General features: G+C 39.1%; 1 protein-coding gene across 6 annotated transcripts; it reads right to left on the bottom strand.

Moving 5' to 3' along the window:
- Window positions 1-9457: 9457 nt before the first annotated feature.
- Window positions 9458-19403, bottom strand: NABP1 (nucleic acid binding protein 1). 6 transcript variants are annotated; one of them, XR_002311498.2, is made up of 9 exons: window positions 19103-19403; window positions 18670-18808; window positions 15812-15883; window positions 14040-14115; window positions 13296-13368; window positions 11964-12095; window positions 11650-11773; window positions 11026-11070; window positions 9458-9738 (listed from the first exon to the last, which is right to left on the bottom strand). XR_002311498.2 is itself a non-coding variant. In XM_020880853.2 (7 exons), the coding sequence occupies exons 1-7, from the start codon at window positions 19191-19193 to the stop codon at window positions 11700-11702; spliced, it is 657 nt and encodes a 218-aa protein (XP_020736512.1). In that variant the 5' UTR covers window positions 19194-19403; the 3' UTR covers window positions 10750-11699. The 6 variants fall into 6 exon arrangements, 2 of the variants coding, with proteins under 2 accessions (XP_020736512.1, XP_020736513.1); XR_002311499.2 differs by lacking the exon at window positions 11026-11070; XR_011484677.1 differs by lacking the exon at window positions 9458-9738 and having other exon boundaries at window positions 10750-11537.
- Window positions 19404-20452: the final 1049 nt, after the last annotated feature.

The following is a 20452-nucleotide window of genomic DNA, read 5'->3' as shown; positions in this document are numbered from 1 at the left end:
TGGTGTCATGGTGGATACACTATTAAAATGAATACTTTTGTCTTTAGCTCACTTTTCTTGCTTTTACTGTTGTGGAGGCTGCTGGTTTGCTAAGCCAAGCACTTTTAGACAAATTCCAATAAATTAAATGTATATGTATATGTGTATGAAATGCAACCCCACTGTAGAGGAAAAAACATATATCAGGTTGATTACCCAGTAGAGTCTACTTATTTGCCTATTTAAGCAAAATATGAAGTTTGACTCCTTTTTACTGGGCGACTAAATCTCCTATTGCCACTGCTGCATGCAAAAAAGATGCCCATATTTACACACGAACACATGGCATACTGCCACCACTGAGGGGGCAGACTACGAAACATCTCCCTCCAAAATCTCCAGTCAAGTTTTCATCAACTTTGTCCAAGTCGTCAAACACCCTGGCATCTACAGCCCTCACCCCACCCTTGCCGTGTGGTCAGATGTCTCATCTACTTCCTCGAGTCCCTGAGACACTTACGTGGTACCCACGGTGACTGTGTGCACTGCACTCCTCTGGGGGCCCACGCAGCCTGCCCCGGGCCCTGGCCCTGCTCGGGGCCACTGTCACTGCTGCCCTCACCATGACCAGCACTTTGGCCATCATCACCTTTCGGCCCCCAGCACTGTGCTAGTCTCAGCTGTCGCTGCATTTGCTGAGGGAACAGTTCTGCTGGCTCCCTCTCCCCACAAGAGGCAAGAAACAGAGGAAAACAAAACATTCTTGGCTACCAGTCGGCTCTTTTCTTCAAGAGTTCAAGGTCTGAATTTCTGGGTTATAAGGAATCAAAGACACCACCTTAGGAGGGAAGAAGGGACCTTGTCAGCAGAGGGCATATTTCAGGTTGGTTGATGATGGGAAAATCATTAACATGAAACAATAACAACAAACACTCACATAGCACTTAGAAAGAACACTCTAGGCATTAAATGCTTGACACACATTAACTCATTTCAAACAATTATTTCGGTCTCTTTCAGTGCTAAGAACATGTTGGTACCCATAATTTGGCCTCCTAGCCCCACCCTAAACTTTCCAATAGGAGGGAAAGCCCTGTCTGTGTAGTCATCAGCAAGAGTGACAGTTCTGTCCCCATAGTCAGGGAACACCCAGATTGCATAAGCTTGGTAGCTGGCTTCTCCCAAATTCTGAACAGCACTAGCAGCCTAGATGGCTAGGTTACAAAATAAAGTGTAGACTTCCCAGGGACAAATCATATGTTCACATTCACCTTTTTAAACATCTTTGATAATGAAAATGAGTAGGGAACATTTATACACACACACATACATGTATTTGCATTTACATGTCTATCTCATATACATAAGATATACATGAGAAAACAAATGTATAATATATATATCATATATATGAGAAAACATATATAAAAAGTAGAGAGACTTTTTATACACGTTTTCTCATATATATGTATATATAAAGCAGAAAACCATGTATAAAAGTATTGTTGTTGTTCAGTTGGTCAGTCGTGTCCGACTCTTTATGACCCCATGGACTGCAGCATGCCAGGCCTCCCTGTCCCTCACCATCTTCAGGAGTTTGCCCAAATTCATATAAAAAGTAAAATGAACCCTTATATACCTGTCCTAACTTCAATAATTATCAACATGTGCATGATATTGTTTCATCTATACCTACAGGACTATTTTGAAGCGAATTGCAGACATCCTATTATATCATCTGTAAATACCACAGTATGTGTGCTAGTTATCAACTTAACACTGTGCAGCTCCAAACCCACCCTTCCTTGTTCCAGGGTGTGATCCTGAAGCTGCTAAATCACTTCAGTCATGTCCGACTCTGTGCGACCCAATAGACGTCAGCCCACCAGGCTCCCCCGTCTCTCGGATTCTCTAGGCAAGAACACTGGAGTGGGTTGCCATTTTCTTCTCCAATGCGTGAAAGTGAAAACTGAAAGTGAAGTCGTGTCTGACTCTTAGCGATCCCATGGACTGCAGCCTACCAGGCTCCTCCATCCACGGGATTTTCCAGGCAAGAGTACTGGAGTGGGGTGCCATTACCTTCTCCAGATCCTGAAGCTAGACCCCAGAAATATTTCTCTTTTGGCAAGATGTTAAGCTTTGTCATTAGAGGACATCAGAGAGACACTGGAAGAGGAAGGAGCATCTTTTCCAGCTTATACTGCATTCTCCACGCTTATCTGTGGTCGAGAGCAACCAAGCTCAGGAGCTTAGGGGGGCACTCACCTCCCGTTGGGTTTCAGCAGCGCCTGAATGGGTGGCTTCCTGATGAGTTCTGCTGGTATGTTGGCCAATCTCCGGTGAGGCTCACAGGTGCCCAGCTGTGAGACCAAATATTCTCATGATTTCATGTGTATGTATGTGTGTATACACTACATATAAAACATTTCCATGATTCTAAAATTATAGTCACAAAACAAAATATATTAGTGAAGTCTCATTTGTGTCCACTTCCTTTTTCTTTAAGAAGTAATTTTTTATTGCCAATTCTTCCATTTAAAAAAATTAAAGCAAAAATATTCATATTCCCCCTCCCTAAAAAAGTAGCACATATATGGACTATTTTGTACTTTGCTTTTTTCCCCACTCAAAAACATATCCTGAAAGTCCCTTCATAAATGTAGAGCTACTTCTAGCGCAGTTGCTTAGTATTCCCTGAGTGGACACACTGTACTGTATTCAACCGTCCGTGAACTGGTGGACATCTGAGTTGTCCCGTCTTTTGCTATCATAGGCAATGCTTCAGGGAACATGTCTTTTCATTCGTCAGAGTATCTTTAGAATAGGATCACTTAGCTGTTGCTGTCTATAGCACATTACCTCAAAACTTGGTGGTGTAAAGCAACCTCATATATTAGCTCAGCATTCTGTAGGTCAGCGATTTTTGCAGAGTTCAACATGTGACTGACAGTTGACTTCAGTCACATGTTCCCACTCATGTGACTAAAGTCAGCTGTCATCTCAGTTGGAACTGGATAATCCAAAGTAGAGTCATTCACATGGCAGGAGGTTGGTCGGCTGTCAACCAAGATGCCACGAGTGGCCTCTCACTACCCAGTAGGCTAGCTAGCACTCGTTTATACGTTCTTGTGCCAATCTCAGGGTTCCAAGCACATTAAGGGAAACAAGCCCCAGTGCACGAGTACTTCCCAATCTTCTGTTTGCATTAACTTTGCTACTGTCCCAGGGTACTCAGACAAATCCACTGTTTGCGGAAGAGAGTGACCACCCAAAGATACGCATACAGGCAGAAGTATTCTAGAAGTCATTTACAGTCCACCAAAAGGATAGATCCCCAGGGACTAGGATGTTGGGTCATAGGGCAAATTCCAATGTAAAACTTCCAATTCTCCCTACCCCTAACTCTAGGGATTAGACCATTTAATATTCCCTCCCACTAGGAGTACAGTGCCTGTTTCTCAGTGTCAACAATTTTCAAACTTTTATATTTTTGTTTATCTAAAAGCGAGTGATGGATCTCAGTGGCAATTTAATTTACATCTCCCAATATAAATGAGATTGAGCATTCTTCTCATATGCTTAGGAACCATTTGAATTTTCTGTGAACGGCCTATATTTCTTGTCCATTTCTTTCATAGTAATTGGTCATCTCTACTTTTACAAGCTTTTTATATATTAGGACTTTTAGACCTTTATCAGTGATATAAATTACAAATATTTTTCCCAATTTGTCTTCATGGTTTTGTTTTTTTAAACCATGTTTCTGGATTTTGAGCCATTGTTGGAATAACTTTTCTCCATTTCCAAATAAGGGATTCACCCATGTTGTTCTATATTTGTGTGTAGAGAGGGGATCTAATTATGCATTTCCTCATCAAGATGCCACCTTTGTTGTAGATTAAATTTCTTTAACTAATTGGGTGTGTATTCAGTTGACATTTAAAGTATGACTAATTCCAAGTGAAAATATGACTTAGTCAAATTCTGCATTCTTGTTCTCCATCTCTGCCTCTATCTATAGCTGAATTTACACTCCCTTTTAAAACTAACTCACACCCCAACTCCTGTCCACACTGCCCAGTGAGTCAGCAGGGGCCTCCCAGTTTTCATAATACTGGGGTGGTTGAAAGTATAAATTCCTGATTGTATGATCTCAGGCAAACTGCTCAACCCTCCTAAATCTTAGTCATTTTTATCTTTAAGCTGTGAGGATAAGAAAACCTTCTTCACAGGGTCATTTAATAGATCGATGAGATAATGTAGGGAACTCATAAGTACAGTGCTGGCCCATAGTAAGGGTGCAATAAATTATGGGTACCCATTAAAGAAGTGGAGAGACCAAGTAATAGAAAAAGGCAAGTACCTAAGACTGAGAAATGTGGGCTTAATGCAGAAAAAACTTTGTTGACAGTGATTATGTGTGTATACATGTGTACATATAAGTACAGTGCTGGCCCATAAGGGTGCAATAAATTATGGGTACCCATTAAAGAAGTGGAGAGACCAAGTAATAGAAAAAGGCAAGGACCTAAGACTGAGAAATGTGGGCTTAATGCAGAAAAAACTTTGTTGACAGTGATTATGTGTGTATACATGTGTACATATAAGTACAGTGCTGGCCCATAATAAGGGTGCAATAAATTATGGGTACCCATTAAAGAAGTGGAGAGACCAAGTAATAGAAAAAGGCAAGTACCTAAGACTGAGAAATGTGGGCTTAATGCAGAAAAAACTTTGACAGTGATTATGTGTGTATACATGTGTACATACATTGGGAAAGAACACACACAAGTGTTTTCTTCAGTGTGTTTCACTTGGGGATGCTTCCCTATAGTCTGAGAGTGGCGGGCCTCTGCTTGGCAAGGAACTTTCACACACTCTGAAGATGCCAGCTTTGAAGCCAACTGATGGGAAGAAAACGCAAAACCGTAAGCAGAAGACACTTCTGGTCAGCTCATGCCTTAAGAAATGTTTTAGACTCAAGATCTGCTAAACAGCTGAGCATCAGACCTGCGAACACTGAAGTTCCCGTGTCCCTCTACTCCTGACACTCCATCCCAGAGGACTTCATATCACATCCTGCCAGAGGCTCCCCCTCCAATCCCTGACAGAGCTGCTCTCAGCAGGGGTGTGTGCCAGGTAACCAACTCCTTTCAGTCACATTCGTAGGACTGCACTGTTCAGCTGGTCTTCATTCCAGCAGTTTCTGCCCCAAGAGGCTAGGGTGTCAGACATAAATGTTGAGGGGGAAAAAATAGATGTTAGTAGGGGCAGAGCTGGAGCTAAACTGAAACAAGGAGACTCTTAAAAATACCAAGGTCATGGAATTACATTTGTGAGGTGTGTGAGGGTGCTGGGCTTGGTTGTACTGTGGCATGGTTGAAACTGGAATTATGTAACTCAGTGAGGCAATTTAGAGCTGCCCTTGGTACATGGGAAACTGTTAGCTTTAAGCTGAGTGGTTTTTAAAATATCAGAAAAGTGACTGCCACTGGGTCTGTGGGGATAAGGAATTCATTTGGGAAGCTACATGAGAGAACATTCTGGAATGATGACAATGTTCCATATCTCCACAGGGGTTGGAGTTACACAGGTGGCATAGGCATTCATTAAAGCTCACAAATGTACACCTGAGATTTGTGCATTTCCTTGTAAATTTTACACTAAAAACCCACCTTGAACTCCATTAATGAACACATATGCCAAAATAGTGAAATATTGTTCATTGATGTCTGTGGTTTAGTTGAAATGTATAAAAAACACTAATGAATAGAATAGGATGAATAGATGGATGGAATAAAAACAAGCAGAGTCAGATAATAATGGTAATATCTCACTGGCAAGTACACGTGTCTACAGTTCTTTCAACACATTTGAAATTTTTCATAATAGAATGTTGGGGAAAGTTACGTAATGCTTTATCAGAAGCAAACCGGCAAACTCTGGGTATATAGCAACAGTGAGGTTGTCACAGGAAATACAGAATCCCTTCCAATACCCTGTTTTCCCCTTGGTCACTGACTTTCTCCCTGACACAAACCCTGGCCCACACATTCTTCTTCCCCTGCACTTTCATAGTCACGCCTTCACACCCTGGGAAAGGATAAATGCAAAAAAACAGTGCAAGGTACTCTGCTATTGGACAGATTTTGTGATGAAGACTCAATCCAGCAACTGTCATAGTAAATTCTCAGCTTAGTACTTTTCTGCATCCAGAACTCTAAAAGCTTGTTTAAAAAAGGAACCTAATTGCAATTATACAAACTGCTTAATATTCCAGATATTATAGAAAAGGTTGTCTCCTAATAATGGCATGGAGAAATGACCAGTATTTGCCTCTTATTTCCATTGCTCATGGGGAAAAAAACATAACACTTGTTGAGCTCTAGATATGGAACAGATGTTTTGCATACATTGGCTCACATAGTTCTCATCTCTCTGCCAGTATATAGAGAGCCTCCAATTCCTCTTTTTATAATGAAGCTCATGACCATAGAGCCAGAAAATAGATCTAGGTCTCAAACCAAGATCTCCTCAGCTCAAAACTATGTTCTTTTCACCAAAGCACATTGTCTCTGGCAATTAAAATAGATTATGTTCTGCAAAGCTAACATAACTCCCAAGAACAGCAGTCACTTGGCCAGGATTTGACAAAATACCATTAGTAAAGGAATAAAATTTATAAGAGCAGTTTCGTGTTCTACTTCCAACTGTTTTCACCAGACCACCGCCCACCCAGAGGTATTTTTAACAATTTACACTTCCCACCAGTATTATTGAAATATATAACAAGAGTACAAAACCTGGCAAAAATTCCCATATTTTCTGACCCTTCAGGGAGCTATACAGGATTTACTTAATAAAGCTGTTTAACTGAATCTACTTTTGATGTCCATGTTGCTTGTTCATCAATTATAAACATATAGCTCAACATCTCCTTATTGATCTTCCACACATGCCTAAACATCAAAAAAATTCCCATCTGATGGAATAATAGCAACTTTCTCCCACTTTAAGCCAGATTCCTAAATTACTGAAACGATTTAGTAACCATCCAGTAGATGGCACTAATTATGCTGACTACCCTGTTTTTATTGGTTTTCTATCTTAGTCTTAGGTCAAAGGTCTTACTCAGCTTCCTGTTAGGGTTATAAATATTTGAATCAAGACTAGCCCCACCAGGCAGTCAAACTATGCCTTGCTTATTACTCATTTATGTAAACTATTTATGATACCTGCCCCTCTGAAGAACGGGATTGAGGTCAATGAGGGTAGGTTCTGGAGGTATTCTCAGCAAAGTTTATCAGGCCTCCAATTCCACTACTTTTCAATTTGGCCAGCCTCTCTACACAATAAAAGGAATTGAGGAATGCTTTGGGAGACAGGAGGAAGGCAGATGCTGCTGCAAACAGCCTTGCTGAAATATCTATTTTAATTCTTTTTAACAGAAAACTAACATTTGAAAAGGGATATTTTCACTTTGATCAATATAGGTTCAGAGGAAGCCATGCAATTCCACTATGGATAACCCGACCCTAAGATACTCTATTTGAACCTAATTCAAAACTCAAGCGTGCTAACAGAAGCTGTACTCAAACTCTACCCTGCTTGGAATTACTGTTTTACCCATCAATTCTGACTTTTGGAGGTGTATATGTCTAAGTACTATTTTTTATAATCTAGAACCTTGATACATTCTAACCTCACAAAAATAAACTGGTATGTGCATGTGTACATATATTTCAAGATAAAGTTATTTCTGTGTTAATATCAAGGGCAGGAGACAAAAATCTTCAGGGACTTTGTTTCAAGTGCAGCTCTCTCCAACCTACACTTACACATTCTTCTGGTGGAGCAGAGAAATAATCCATACACCTAACAAGTTCCTGGGGAAAATCTCATATAGGTTTATAAACCATTCTTTGAGAGTTTTATGCAGTATCAATATGTGGACAAAGAAACTGGACTCTTTATGTCCAGAAGTATAAATATTGTTAGCATGAAACAAAAATGTACTCAAATTTTGGTTAAAAAGGGTTAAAGATCTTATTTTTAAAGACATGTGTTACTTATCAAGGCCTTGAAAAAGACAAATGGAATGTCTACTAGTCAAAACTTGTTAAAATGCTCATTTTCTCTTCATCATACTGATGATCTCAGTGGTAAACAGCTCTTAGGAACATCTTTGGACCTAATGTTCTTAATGAGGAAACATATTACATAAATGGCTTGTCAGATGGTCTGGACTTGACTCTCTCATCTGTGATCAGTGTTTTAAGAAACATCATTATACACTTTTAGCTCAGAAACCTGGAGTATTCTGATCACACAGCATTGGAACAAATTCTGGTGCATCCCTAATAAAGTAAACCTGAAGAGATTTGGAAAAAAACTTGAACACACCTGGAAAGTTTTTGTAGTTTCTCCTCCTCAGGTCCTAACAACATACCATTCAGGATAGTGCTGTTTTCCCAAGGTGACAATTAGGTTTCCTCAAAAGCATACCTCAACTGTTAGTCATCATGGCTACTTTGTGAAATGTGGGGCTGTTTACCCTAACATTTAATAATTGGCTGGAACCTCAATACACAGATTGTCACTATGACCAAGCATATCTGCTTTTACTCATCATTAATCCTGTACCAGAGAACAACTGTGATTCTCTTCTACTAGAAATGTTTACTTTCATTGGATAGGGGATAAAACGAATTAACAGAAGGAAAAGTAGATTAAAAAAAAAAAAAAGCATCATAGCAGAAGCTACCCCAAAAACAAGTCTAGAGGGAAAACCAGTTTGGTGTGAAAAAGTCTTATGTTAAAACTGTTTTTCAGGTGGTTTTCTAGTTTGTTGTTTATAGAACATTTGTGAATACATTAAAGTCTCTTTAAGTCACAGCAGCCTACAATTGGAGCAATCTATTATTGTACATTATAATGGTATTATTAAGGTATAAGAAAGGAAGGCATGTCAGTAACTAAATTGGAATGTCAGATCCACATAAACTAAGAACTTCTATTGTGTCTTAAGACTGATGTAAAATACTCTCAAATTTGTACCTTCTGAGAAAACTTTCTAGGGCCAGTTAACCACCTTCTGATTACTTTACAAGCTCTTTATAGATCATTGATTTTACTAAACTTGCATCTATTTGTTTTTAGTATCATTGCCTCGGAGTTAGTACTCAACCCAGCAAATTAAACATTCTCTGAAAATGTTGAAAGATAAAACTACAAGTGACAAATACTCCTCTCAGTGATACAATTATTTAGGTGAGCCTCAAGTTAAACTGTCCTCAAATTTAAAATGCAATTACTAAAACTACAGGAACCAAGCAAAAATGAGTTGGCGTAAATGTCCATGGGAAAGCATACTGCAGGCTTCACTAATACATATCACTACCTTCTTTCATGGGCTTCATGTTTCCAAGTCTGTACTGTAGTAACCCCCCCGCAAAGAACCTGCCCAGAGAGAAAGGGCCACCTGCCTAATGAGACTTTAATTCACCTCAATCCACTTCAGAACTGACTTATAAAAATAGAGTGGGACCCAAACCCAGTAGTGTGTATTTCTATACCAAATGGCCTTTGTTTTCAGTAGGTGTTTAAACTTATGAAGTTGTTAGCTGAAAGCGTCAGGAAGGAGGAAAGGTAGGAAACTTTCTTCCTCTTAACTTCTTGATGAGTACTGTCCAAGCAGGCTGAGAAGGCAAATATTCATTATGAATTGTAAGTCACTTTGCTTTGGTTTTGGAGGCTTCCCTTAAGAAAAAAGAAATCTGTTAATAAATGATTTTTTTAAAAAACCCCACAGAACAGCAATGTTATATTATTGAGGCAAACATCAATCACAAAAGTAAAACGTAAGGTCTTTCTCTACTTAATCTCAACACATTAAAGGGTAACAATACCTCCATACCTAACTCCTGCATTTTTTTCTATTCTTGAGGTATGATTAGAGAACAAACATTTGACTGCTTACTAGGAGCCAGAAATCATTCTAATCATTCACATGGAAAAATCTTAAATAACTCTAAAGGAGTAATATCACTTACTTATTTTTACAGTTATGGAACCTAAGGCTTACAGAGGTTTTAAGTGAACAACTTGTCCAATACCACAGGTGAAGAGAATCAGGCCAGGATTAGCATCTCAGCAAGCCAATACGTGATTATTTTTTTTTTAACTCTAAAATTCTTTCTTTCAAAATCACTTTTAATACTAATCTCCCACAAATAATTCAGTCTCAGGGCTCCTACCCTTACTTAAAAGATTTAAAAAAAAAAAAACCTACTAATTTGCAATTTTTTTTAACTTCAAACATTTGTAATTTTATGAACATCTTGAAAAAATACTAGTTACAAAACCAAATGAACTATAATAACAGTATGTGAATAAAGAGAAAACTTATTTCTATAACATATAATCCCCAGTTACTTAAGTACCATAAAGAAACTTCCCGAGCTTATTCATTACTTCATCTACCCCTTAACACTACTGACGCAGTGCCTGATGCGTGCTAAACTGTCAGAAACTGGATTAGAGCAAATAAGTATCTGGCGCAGATTTTTATATTCAAACGCCGCGGGCACTGTCAGAAAACAAAGCGTACTTAAACTATTTTGCTATTTGAGGTGGGAGAAAAAAACACAAAGTGACAAATACAGAGCTAAGCAGTCACCCAGGCTGAAGTCATGACTACAGTTACAGTAAAAAGAAAAGTACTGGCTCTCCACTGTAAATCATGAAAAGAGCAAAAATAAGGAAGGTCTGTTAACATTAATGCAAATTTTATTCAAGAGATAATTCTGAAGAGTTTAATTCTAACAAAGGAAAAATCTTCCAGTTATCCACCCTACAGTGAAAAGTGGAACTGGACACCATTTAACATCACATGAGTAAATGTAACCTTTATATTTCTAAATAAAGCTGTATTTGCTTCTTTGAGAGAGCCATTTCTTAACTTCTGCTGATAAGGCTTTGTGAATTGTGTTCAGAAACTTTGACAATAAACACCCACACACACACTCCCTTCAAATAAGTAACTACCTAGGATTTTCACTCCAGGCTGATTTTCTGCAAGTACCCAGGACCCTGTAAGATCGAATATAAATTCAATTTGAATTGCCTTCACTATTATATTTATTTACCATAATTTGTAAAAATTAGATCAATGTTTATTATGACTTCATAACTCCCTCAAATTAAACTTTAATATTTGACACAGTAGTTTCAAAAAATAAACATTCAAGGCCTCAGGTTTAAATTTCCATTCAGTGTAATGCACAAAGCTGATAAATATTAATAGGACTACTTTCAAATAAATGTAGATTCCTTCTAAAAATTTGTCATAATACAGATCACATTCTGTTCCATAATTCTGATAAAGAATATGCTTTTCGGTAATACAACAAGAGTTTAGGATGATTCAGTCCTTGGAAAATCTTAATGGCAGTCACTCAATGAAGAAGTCAATCATTCCCTGGAGTCACACTCAAAAATTGCTGTTAACATTGACCAGATTTTTGCTTTTTGGTGGTTATTGCTTTAGTTGGCAATATCTGTATTTAAGACAAAAGAACATCTCCCACTAAGCCTTATTTTAAATAGTACAAAATTTATATAGAAGACAGACTCATAGAGGCTAAAATGCTGATGGCATAAGTAACTCACCCATGAAATGGGTGCAGGTTTTTTAAAGGATATCCAAAGATCTTTTTGCTCTAAAAATAAATGCCCCTATTCTTCAGAGTGTTCCCATTCTTCAATAGGAGACTCGAGCAGCTTAATAGTTCTTCTATAAAAAACAAACCACTCTTGTTAACAAACCAAAAACATAAAAAGAAACAGATAAAGAACAGTTTTCACAGTTAACAATAAATAAAAGTGCAATAAGTGTTCAAGTAGGGCATAGTAGTTTAAAAACTACATGCGAGTATTTGGTAAAGGTCATCTTTTAAAGGCTCTCCGAGGGTCCCTGCCATTACTTATTGTGGTCATGACTGTTTGATTATTAGCTGTGCCTGGTAGCTGTGGATTTATAGGTCCCCGGCCATTGCTTCTACCAGCATATGAAAATTGGCATCCCCTCGCTTCTGGGCCAGTCTGAACCCCATTTCCTAAGAAAGAATATAAAAAAATCATCACCATTTTCAGACAGAATTACATCTATTTAAAGTTGTAACACATGCTATTAATGCTTATAAGAATATTACGGAAAACAAACACCTTTATTTGTAAATTACTGGAAAAAACTCAATGTGAGTTCTAGGTTTTTCCAAATGTAGTTACTTCAAATGTATTATCTTGATGCTTGTATCAATAAGGAGTGGGGGAAAAGAGCAACTTGGGCAACTGAATGAGAAGATAACAAAGTAGGAAAAAAGCATAGATACTGTACTACCTGTATTGAGGGAAAAAGTAAAAGCAATTGGCATTTGGTTCAAATAAGGTTAGTAATATTTTAAGAAAGAGACTATAATTCTAACTTTATAAAGAAAAAAACAGCAAAGTGTCCCACAACATAACAATTATCAGAGCTGTGCCAAAGCATGTAGCCAACAGGTCACGTAAACTCCAGCCACACTGCGCTGTGTGCTCAGCTGTGTCCAACTCAGCGACCCTACAGGCCTCAGTCCGCCAGGCTCCTCTGTCCATGGGGATTCTCTAGGCAGGAAGAGTGGAGTAGGTTGCTACGCCCTTTCTCCAGGGAAGCTTACCAACCCAGGGATTGAACTCAGGTCTCCTGCATTGCAGGTGGATTCTCTACCGTCTAAGCAGCCAGATAAGCCCTCTCAGCCACCCTAATGAATTCCAGTCACTAAAGACTTTTCCCTAGGTCTTTAAGAATAAAGGCTTCAAAAGACCTTTAACAAGGATATGAGTCACTGACCTCTGAGGGTATTTGAGGGGTAAAGGCCAGCTATTAGCATATGAAAAACTAGGGTGAGCTATTCATCTGAGGATAAACTGCTTTCAGTACACAAAAATAACCAGTTATTCTGAATCTACTATAAACAATTACTAGATTGTAGAAATTCTGTAAAAATCAACAAAAAATAGCATAATGCATCAACAAAACTTAATTTCTTAATCACTGTGTTCCCAGTAACTGGTCCAAATGTTTAAATATAGAATATGCTCAATAAATTAGCTTAAGAGGGTATCTGTTTTTTCTAGAAAAATTAGTTGAGAATTCCCTCTTTCACAGTACTTTCCCTTTTAGTACTAATTTTTGCCTAAAGACAAGTTTTTTGCATTTAAGAGATTCCCTTAATTCTTATACCTGACCACAAATATGCCAAAAAAAAAAATCTTACCCACTGGTCCAAATGTACCTGTACCCACATTGTTACTATTATTCATGGAATTATTCTTCTGTTCATTGTGTGCCTATAAAAAAAAGTTTTCATTTAATCAAATAAAGATTTCAAAATAAATATAAAACATGTATCCATTCTTTTTAACTTTCAAGGCTTTTTAAAACAATTTTTAAAGTTTATTTGTAAATTTATTTTATTTATTTTATTTATTTTATTTTATTATTTATTTTATTTGTAAGTTTATTATCGGAGGATAATTACTTTACAATGTGGTGTTGACTTCTGCTTGTACAACTCAAATCTGTGTGTGTGTGTGTCCCCTCCCTTCTGAACCTCCCTCCCACCAGCCACCCAGCCCACCCCTCTAAGGGGTCACAGAATCACAGAACACCAGGCTGCCCTGCAGCAGCTTCCCATTAACTGCTTTACACAAGATAATGTCTACATGTTAATGCTACTTGCTCAACGCGTCCCACCCTCTCCTTCCCCCACTCTGTCCACCAGCCCATTGTCCACGTTTTTGTCTCCATTCCTTCCCTGCAAATAGGTTCATCAGCACCATTTCAGATCCTATACAGACTCACAAAACACATAAAATGAAAATGACCTTTAAAAGATTCTTTTTAAAACTGTCTCCATTATACTTAGGATATGAAAAGCTTGGCAACCTAGCCATAGAATTATATTACACAGTCAAATTAGCCTAATCCTAAGAACAGACAATACATTTGGATTAATTACCCCTTTGTTCTGTTGTCCTCGATAATCTGGGTTAGGTTCACTGAAATTTGGCAATTCTGAATAAACCATACAAAATCTGAAAGACAATAAAGGACAATTTGAATGATTTCTGAAATAATCAACCTTTATATAGTATGCATAACTAACAGGAAGAAAGAACTTATATGTCAATGAGTTAACCAAACAGCAACATGCTAACTAACACTATTCATTTACAACAAAACTTCCTAAAAGCTTCATTTCATTAAAAAAAAAAAAACTCAAATACTTGACTGTCTACAATGTCAGAAACATTCTATTTTGTATTTTAGTTCTAATTTTCTACTGCAGAAATTAAATGTCAAAGATCAAGGGCACAGGAACACATCTTTGTCCTGTTTCTCCACACAGGCTGATTGATGCCTCTGTATAGGGTTCCAGAGTGGTTTTTCCAGCAGTGGTGATGGATTTGCACTGATCCACTCACACACTCTCATCCACTCATAGTCATTCTTTGATCAATCACTTCGAATCTGCAAAGATAATCATTCAAGGTTAAAAGCGGATTTTACAGGCATTAATAAAAGACAACTGGCTATCAAAACAGTTTATCCCAAGACTTATCAGCTGACTGTGGTGTATATTAATTAACATTACACATAAGCATTTTCTTAGCTCCTCAATCCACAAATTAGAATCAGTTTTGGTAACTCCTATACTGACCCCAACACAAAGTCACTATGCACTGAGTGACCTCCAGTGGTTCTTCATGTAACTGACCTCCATAATTATAAATACTGTACATGTGTGTGAAGGTTGTGTCAGAATCCTAATTCTTTCTGTAATACTGATGCTAAGACCTCTCATAGCACATTGCTCTAACATTACTCTAAATACGAACAAAAGTGAATTCTAATTTTCCTCCTAGCCAAAGCAGTGTTACCAGTTTATTATCTTTAAAAGCTAAAAAAAAAAAAAAAAAAAAAAAAGCTCACAGATTGCTTATTTTTCCCAAAGTACCTTATGCCTGCAGTATAGAATACATTCTTCCTTTATTTGATTTCTGGTGCCATTTGTGGCTTCTCCCTTTAAATATCCTCTATTTTGATAGGCATTAAGTAGGTGTCTCAGGCATAAACCAAATAGAATGGACTTAATGGTTTGGTTCACTGCCTACACCATACTTTATGAGTACATCCCAAATGTCTAGGCCAGTGTGGAGACTGAACTACCTTTACACTCCTAGAGAGAATGGTTCCTCAAAGTCAAAGTGGAGATAACCAGGGTAGTAGTCTATGGAAGCTCACACTGTGGCAACCTGTACAGTATCTAGACTAGATAAATATAGGACTTCAATTGTCACTGCTTCAAATCCTTTTATATATGGGTACATATTCACCCATAAACAGAGAAAAGGAAAAATTAAACTTACTGCCTAAAACTAATACTCAGCTTCTTAAGTGAAAATTCACTAGATGACAGAGTTTACTTCAAATGGTACTTGTGACACCTGAAAGATATACGTTCGCAAAGCCAACAGAAATGGTCCCACGGGGGATCATCTCAAATTCAGCTTCTCAATGCTCTCTGCCAGGAAACACTGACATTCTCAACCACAGGAAACAGTACTGATAGCTGTTAAACCAGCACATACATAGAGTTAAGCTGCTGGAAGCATTCAGTTTACCAGTCAAAAAAGGTCAAGGAAGAGGTGCATACTTTACACCTACCAGTTATTCTGTTGATATTCTTTGTAATTTATTCAATTATATGAAACATATTTTAATACTTACTCCCCAATTTTCTGCAGTTCTCCACCCCTTCCAGTATAAAGTGTCAGACATCCTTTCCACATGGATGCATACCTAGAAAGAAAAGAAACATCAGTTCTATGGAAATATGTATGTTTCCTTCAGCTTAAATAAATTTTTATACTGTAATTTTTGTCCTGGTGTGCAGGTGGGGCTCAAGCCCTGTGTCTGCCATTGATTAACTTGTTACTTACTAAATAATAATGTGAACAAAAATCTACTGCCAAATTTTGATATAATTAAACAATAACTAACCCTAGAAAATAGACGTCTTTTTGCAAAGGAAGCATTATTATACTCCAAAGATCACATCTTTGGTCAATTAACAAAGGGAGAACTTTCAAACTGCAGAAACTTAAGCAGAAATTACTTTATTCAATCACAGGACATATAAAATCTACACCCCAGTGTTTAATTTTATACTTAACGTAATTGGTCTACCAGATATTGGTAAAATAGTTCTTCCTTTGCCTCTATAAAACACAGGCTAGTATGTGTTATTCCTAAGTTACTAAAAAGTTAGTAAATTTAATCAAGGAAGGGGCTAAAAAACTAAGATCATAATCTTACACTGATTTGCTTTTCCAAATTCCCTATTTTTAGCAACAACTTCTGAACATTTAAACAATTCTGAATTCAGATAGTATCATTACATAAAATAATCCTATACACAAATCTATGAAAAATGTTAGTATTATAAAATAAGCCCAAGGCTTGGTTCTTTGTACAACTACTATTAAGTGTCATGATTTAGAAAGATAAATTATAACCAAGCATTATTTAAGTACAGTGATGGTTTATCTTTTAATACAAGTTAATAAAATTCTTCTAGTCTCACATTATGTATTTCTCTTCATTTAGTAAATGTTATTTATTAAAGATTCCATTCATCACTTTGTTACACAAAAAAGTGACTGAAATGGTGCACTAATATCTTCCCTTATTAAAGTAAAAATTAACACCTATTTTGAGAGAAAATTCAGTTAACTGCAACTAAAGCATTTAACTTTCACTTATTTCAGGAATGAGATCAATGTCTGCAGGATTTTCTGATATGTGTACCAATATTCAAATTACCATTATTGAGATGTATACCTTTCTTCAAAAGCTTCTGTTATTAGATTCAACAAGAATTTAAGGGACTTAAAAATGGGCCATATACTCCATGGGATGTTACTTTAGTAAGTAAGGTATGCGTGCTAAGTTACTTTAGTCGTGTCCGACTCTTTGTGACCCCATGGACTTTAGTCCGCCAGGCTCCTCTTTTCATGGGACTCTCCCGGCAGGAATACTGGAGTGGGTTGCTATCTCTTTCTCTAGGAGATCTTCCCAACCCAGGGACTGAACCCATGTGTCTTAATGTCTCCTGCACTGGCAGGCAGGTTCTTTACCACTAGCGCCACCTGGGATTCCCACTTTAGAAAAAAGTTGAGAAAACGTTTTAGTAACTTCAACATTAAACAGAAGTTAGAAAATAGTAGATTTCTTTGGTTTTCAATGTTCCTTTTACACTGTACTCCTCGGTAACTATACTCCTTAAGATCCTGGAGATCCTACTTGGCTACTGACTTAGTTTTTCCACAGTTTTTTTGATGGACACATCTATGTATTTTCTGTGACTACAAAATATGCGATAATCGAAATGAGAAGCTGTTTACAGTGTATAAAATAACTTCTAATCACTGGATGAGATACTCTGGCAGCCAAAAAACTTTAATTACGCTAAGTTTCACCCTACCCTCCCTGGTAGAAATTCTCTTTTGTGCAAGTTAAAAATGTGGAAGTTTAAAAGACTTAACCAGTGTCATAATGAGTCACAGTGTTATGAGAAAAAAATGTCTGAGTCTCACTTCCTTCTTTGATGATACTCTGCCTCACTTCCTGAAGGTGCTGTAAGACCTGTAAGATACTATCAAAGGGCTCTTAAGTTGCTACTTTCAGGGTGATCCAACACTTTTCTGAGATTCTATTCACTAAGCTAACATCAATCTCCACCCACTTTTCCTACAGTTTTGACCAATAAATTGTTATAATTCTGTAAACCAAAAAGGTTCCAAAATCTAAAGATCCTTCTCTAGCATTTTATCTTCCGAAGTTAAAATCTTGGTAAATGCAGTCTAACTACTAACCTCCCCCACCCCCCCTCCAAAAGAATGTACTATTTTTAAAAGCCAATCTGCCAACTCTTTTGGACAGAGGTATCATAGATATCCTTCTGTCAAATATTTTCTGCATAACATTCTGGTTTTTGTGCAACACTGACCTTACAATAGTAGGAAAAAGGAATCATTTTCAAGAACGTACCTTCCAGATATTGTAAACTTTCTTTCAACTTTTACATCCGAGTACAAATTGGACACACTACAAAACTGGCTAAATTCTCCAGCTACAATCTCAACTTAAGTACACACGGTCTAAATGTGTACACAAATAAAATATGGGTAGGACTTCAAAAGTTATTAAAAGGAGGAAAAGTTGGAAAAATAAACTAAATGACAACTACATTATATAGTTAATGAAAAAAGATTAACTGTCAGTTTTAATCTACTTAAAAGACTGAAAAATTCTAGAGTGGTATTTAAAAATCTACCTAATTTGTAAACAAGGTGTGGCTATTTAGATTCCCAGCTGAAACTTTTTAAAGGCAAAATTGTTTCATCCCAATGCCGTCCATCATCTCAGGTTAACATCGATGGGGCTCAAAAATCCTCGGAGTGGCCCACAGAAAACCCTAAACTTTAACCAGAACTTGCCAAGGTGCCGGGCATCAGTCAATTTGGATTCTGCAGACTCCTACTTTGGAGGCGCACTCATTCCCCAACCCTTTCAAGCACACCTACCCTCTGGTCAACCGAATAATATCCCCTGGCTGTATAAGACCTCCGATTTCATCCCACACGGAAATAGTGATGCTGCCAGTTTTATCTGCTACTTTGCATGATCTCACTTCATGGCCGTCTTTGGTTTTGGTCACGCGTCCTGTGAAGATTTAAAAATCAAAAGGGGGAGGGGTGTATTAGATAATGAGGACTTCCAAAAAGCTAATTCCTCCTCCAGGATCAAACTGCACCTAAAAGGTGGGAAGAGGCCAAGCCTCAGGTTCTCGCCGCAGGCGAGCTACCGAGCCGGCGGGGGCCAATGGGGCCACGTGGATGGGGGAGGGGAGAGGCGAGAGAGGAGAGGGGGAGGGAGCCCCCGGCTCGCAGCTGCGGTGCCCTTCCCTCCTGTCCCGGGACGCACAGGGCGGCGGAGCGGGCTGCGGACCCCACTTACCTATCTCCAGGACAATAAAGACGACATTTAAGTTTTTCAGTCCGGGCTTAATATCTTTTATAAAAAGAAGGGGGTCCCTGACCCCGTTCATATTGAGGCAGGTGCGGCTACGCTGCGGAGACTCGGGTGGGGAGGGAGCCGGACAAAGCTTTCCACCCACCCCGGGCCAGGGGCGAGGGCGGAGGGGCGACCTTGGGCGGGGGTGGCGAGAGAAGGGGCAGAAAGAGGTTAGTCAGGGACCGAGGAAACCAGTCCAGACGGCACTGAGCCTAAAAAAGGGAAAGAAAAAAAAAAAAAAAACGCTCACAAGTTTAAAAGAAAAAAAGACGAACCACTCCGCACACCAACCCCGCTCCCAACGGGGCGACAGGAAGGCAAGCGTGAGAACTGCCCCCTTCTTTGGATAAAAGGAAGAAAAAAAGGCAGCGAGAGGACGCCTCTGTCCTGAGTCCCGCTGACACATAGGGCGCGTGCCCTGTCCGTCCAGGACTCCAGGAAGGGCTGGGCTGTGACAGCGAACCCGGAGCAGACACCGAGTCACTGTGCACCCAGCGTCCCAAACACGGACTGCGGAACGCGCCCGCGCGCAGGCAGGACTCTCGGGTCGCCCCGCCCTTTGTGACGTCACACGGCGTCGGCACGCCCGACCACCCGCCCTCCAGGCTCCGGGGGAGGGAAGCCAGGGAGCAGAAACCATCCAGCGACGCGCGCGCAGCTTCCGTGGTTCCTCCCTCGTTCTTCCCAGCGCTATGAGCGCGGGCCCCGCCCCCTCAGCCATCCAATCGGCTCTGGGCCTCACCCTCCTCGTGCTTCCGCCGTCGCTACGTAGCGTCAGTTTTACCCATCCGTGTCTACCTTCTTCGGGTTACTGCCGCTGGATGTGAAACTTATGCGCTTACTTGCTTTTTTTTTCCCCTCTGAGTTCAGTCTTCCACCCCCACTGTTTAGTTTCGCCGTCACGAGGACCAGTTGCTCTGTTTTAAGATCCAGCGAGTACGTCAGAAAGTACGCAGTTGAGTAAGAACAAGGTTTAGGCGAGAATGGTTCTTCTGGGTTGAAAGAAAAAGAAAGTAGGTGGGTCCTTAGATATAAAGCTGTGATTTTAGGGCCAGAAGAGAAGTTAGAGATCAGTTTAACCGGCACATTTTTAAGCATTTTGAAACTGAGATCCAGAAAGGTGGGGGCTTCCCCGTGGCTCATCGGTAAATAATCCGCCTGCGGTGCAAGAGACACCGGTTCTGTCCCTGGGTCGGAGAGATTCCCTGGAGGAGGGCATGGCAACCCACTCCATTATTCTTGCCTGGAGAATCCCATGGACAGAGGAATCTGGTGGGCTATAGTCCATAGGGT

The sequence above is a fragment of the Odocoileus virginianus genome, chromosome 30 (assembly GCF_023699985.2).
Source record: "Odocoileus virginianus isolate 20LAN1187 ecotype Illinois chromosome 30, Ovbor_1.2, whole genome shotgun sequence".
Taxonomy (NCBI): Eukaryota; Metazoa; Chordata; class Mammalia; order Artiodactyla; family Cervidae; genus Odocoileus; species Odocoileus virginianus.
Note: the sequence above shows the minus strand (reverse complement) of the source record. Positions and strands in the feature narration are given on the sequence as shown.

Bases quoted from the DNA above. Each gene is read 5' to 3' on its own strand.
- NABP1 (XM_020880853.2), bottom strand. From the start codon at position 19,193: ATGAACGGGGTCAGGGACCCCCTTCTTTTTATAAAAGATATTAAGCCC. The intron at 15,884-18,669 runs GTAGGTGTGCTT...TTTTCTTTCTAG, and splicing joins ATTATTCGGTTGACCAGAGG to GTATGCATCCATGTGGAAAG. The intron at 11,774-11,963 runs GTAATGGCAGGG...TGTTTTTTATAG, and splicing joins AACAGTCATGACCACAATAA to AAGAACTATTAAGCTGCTCG.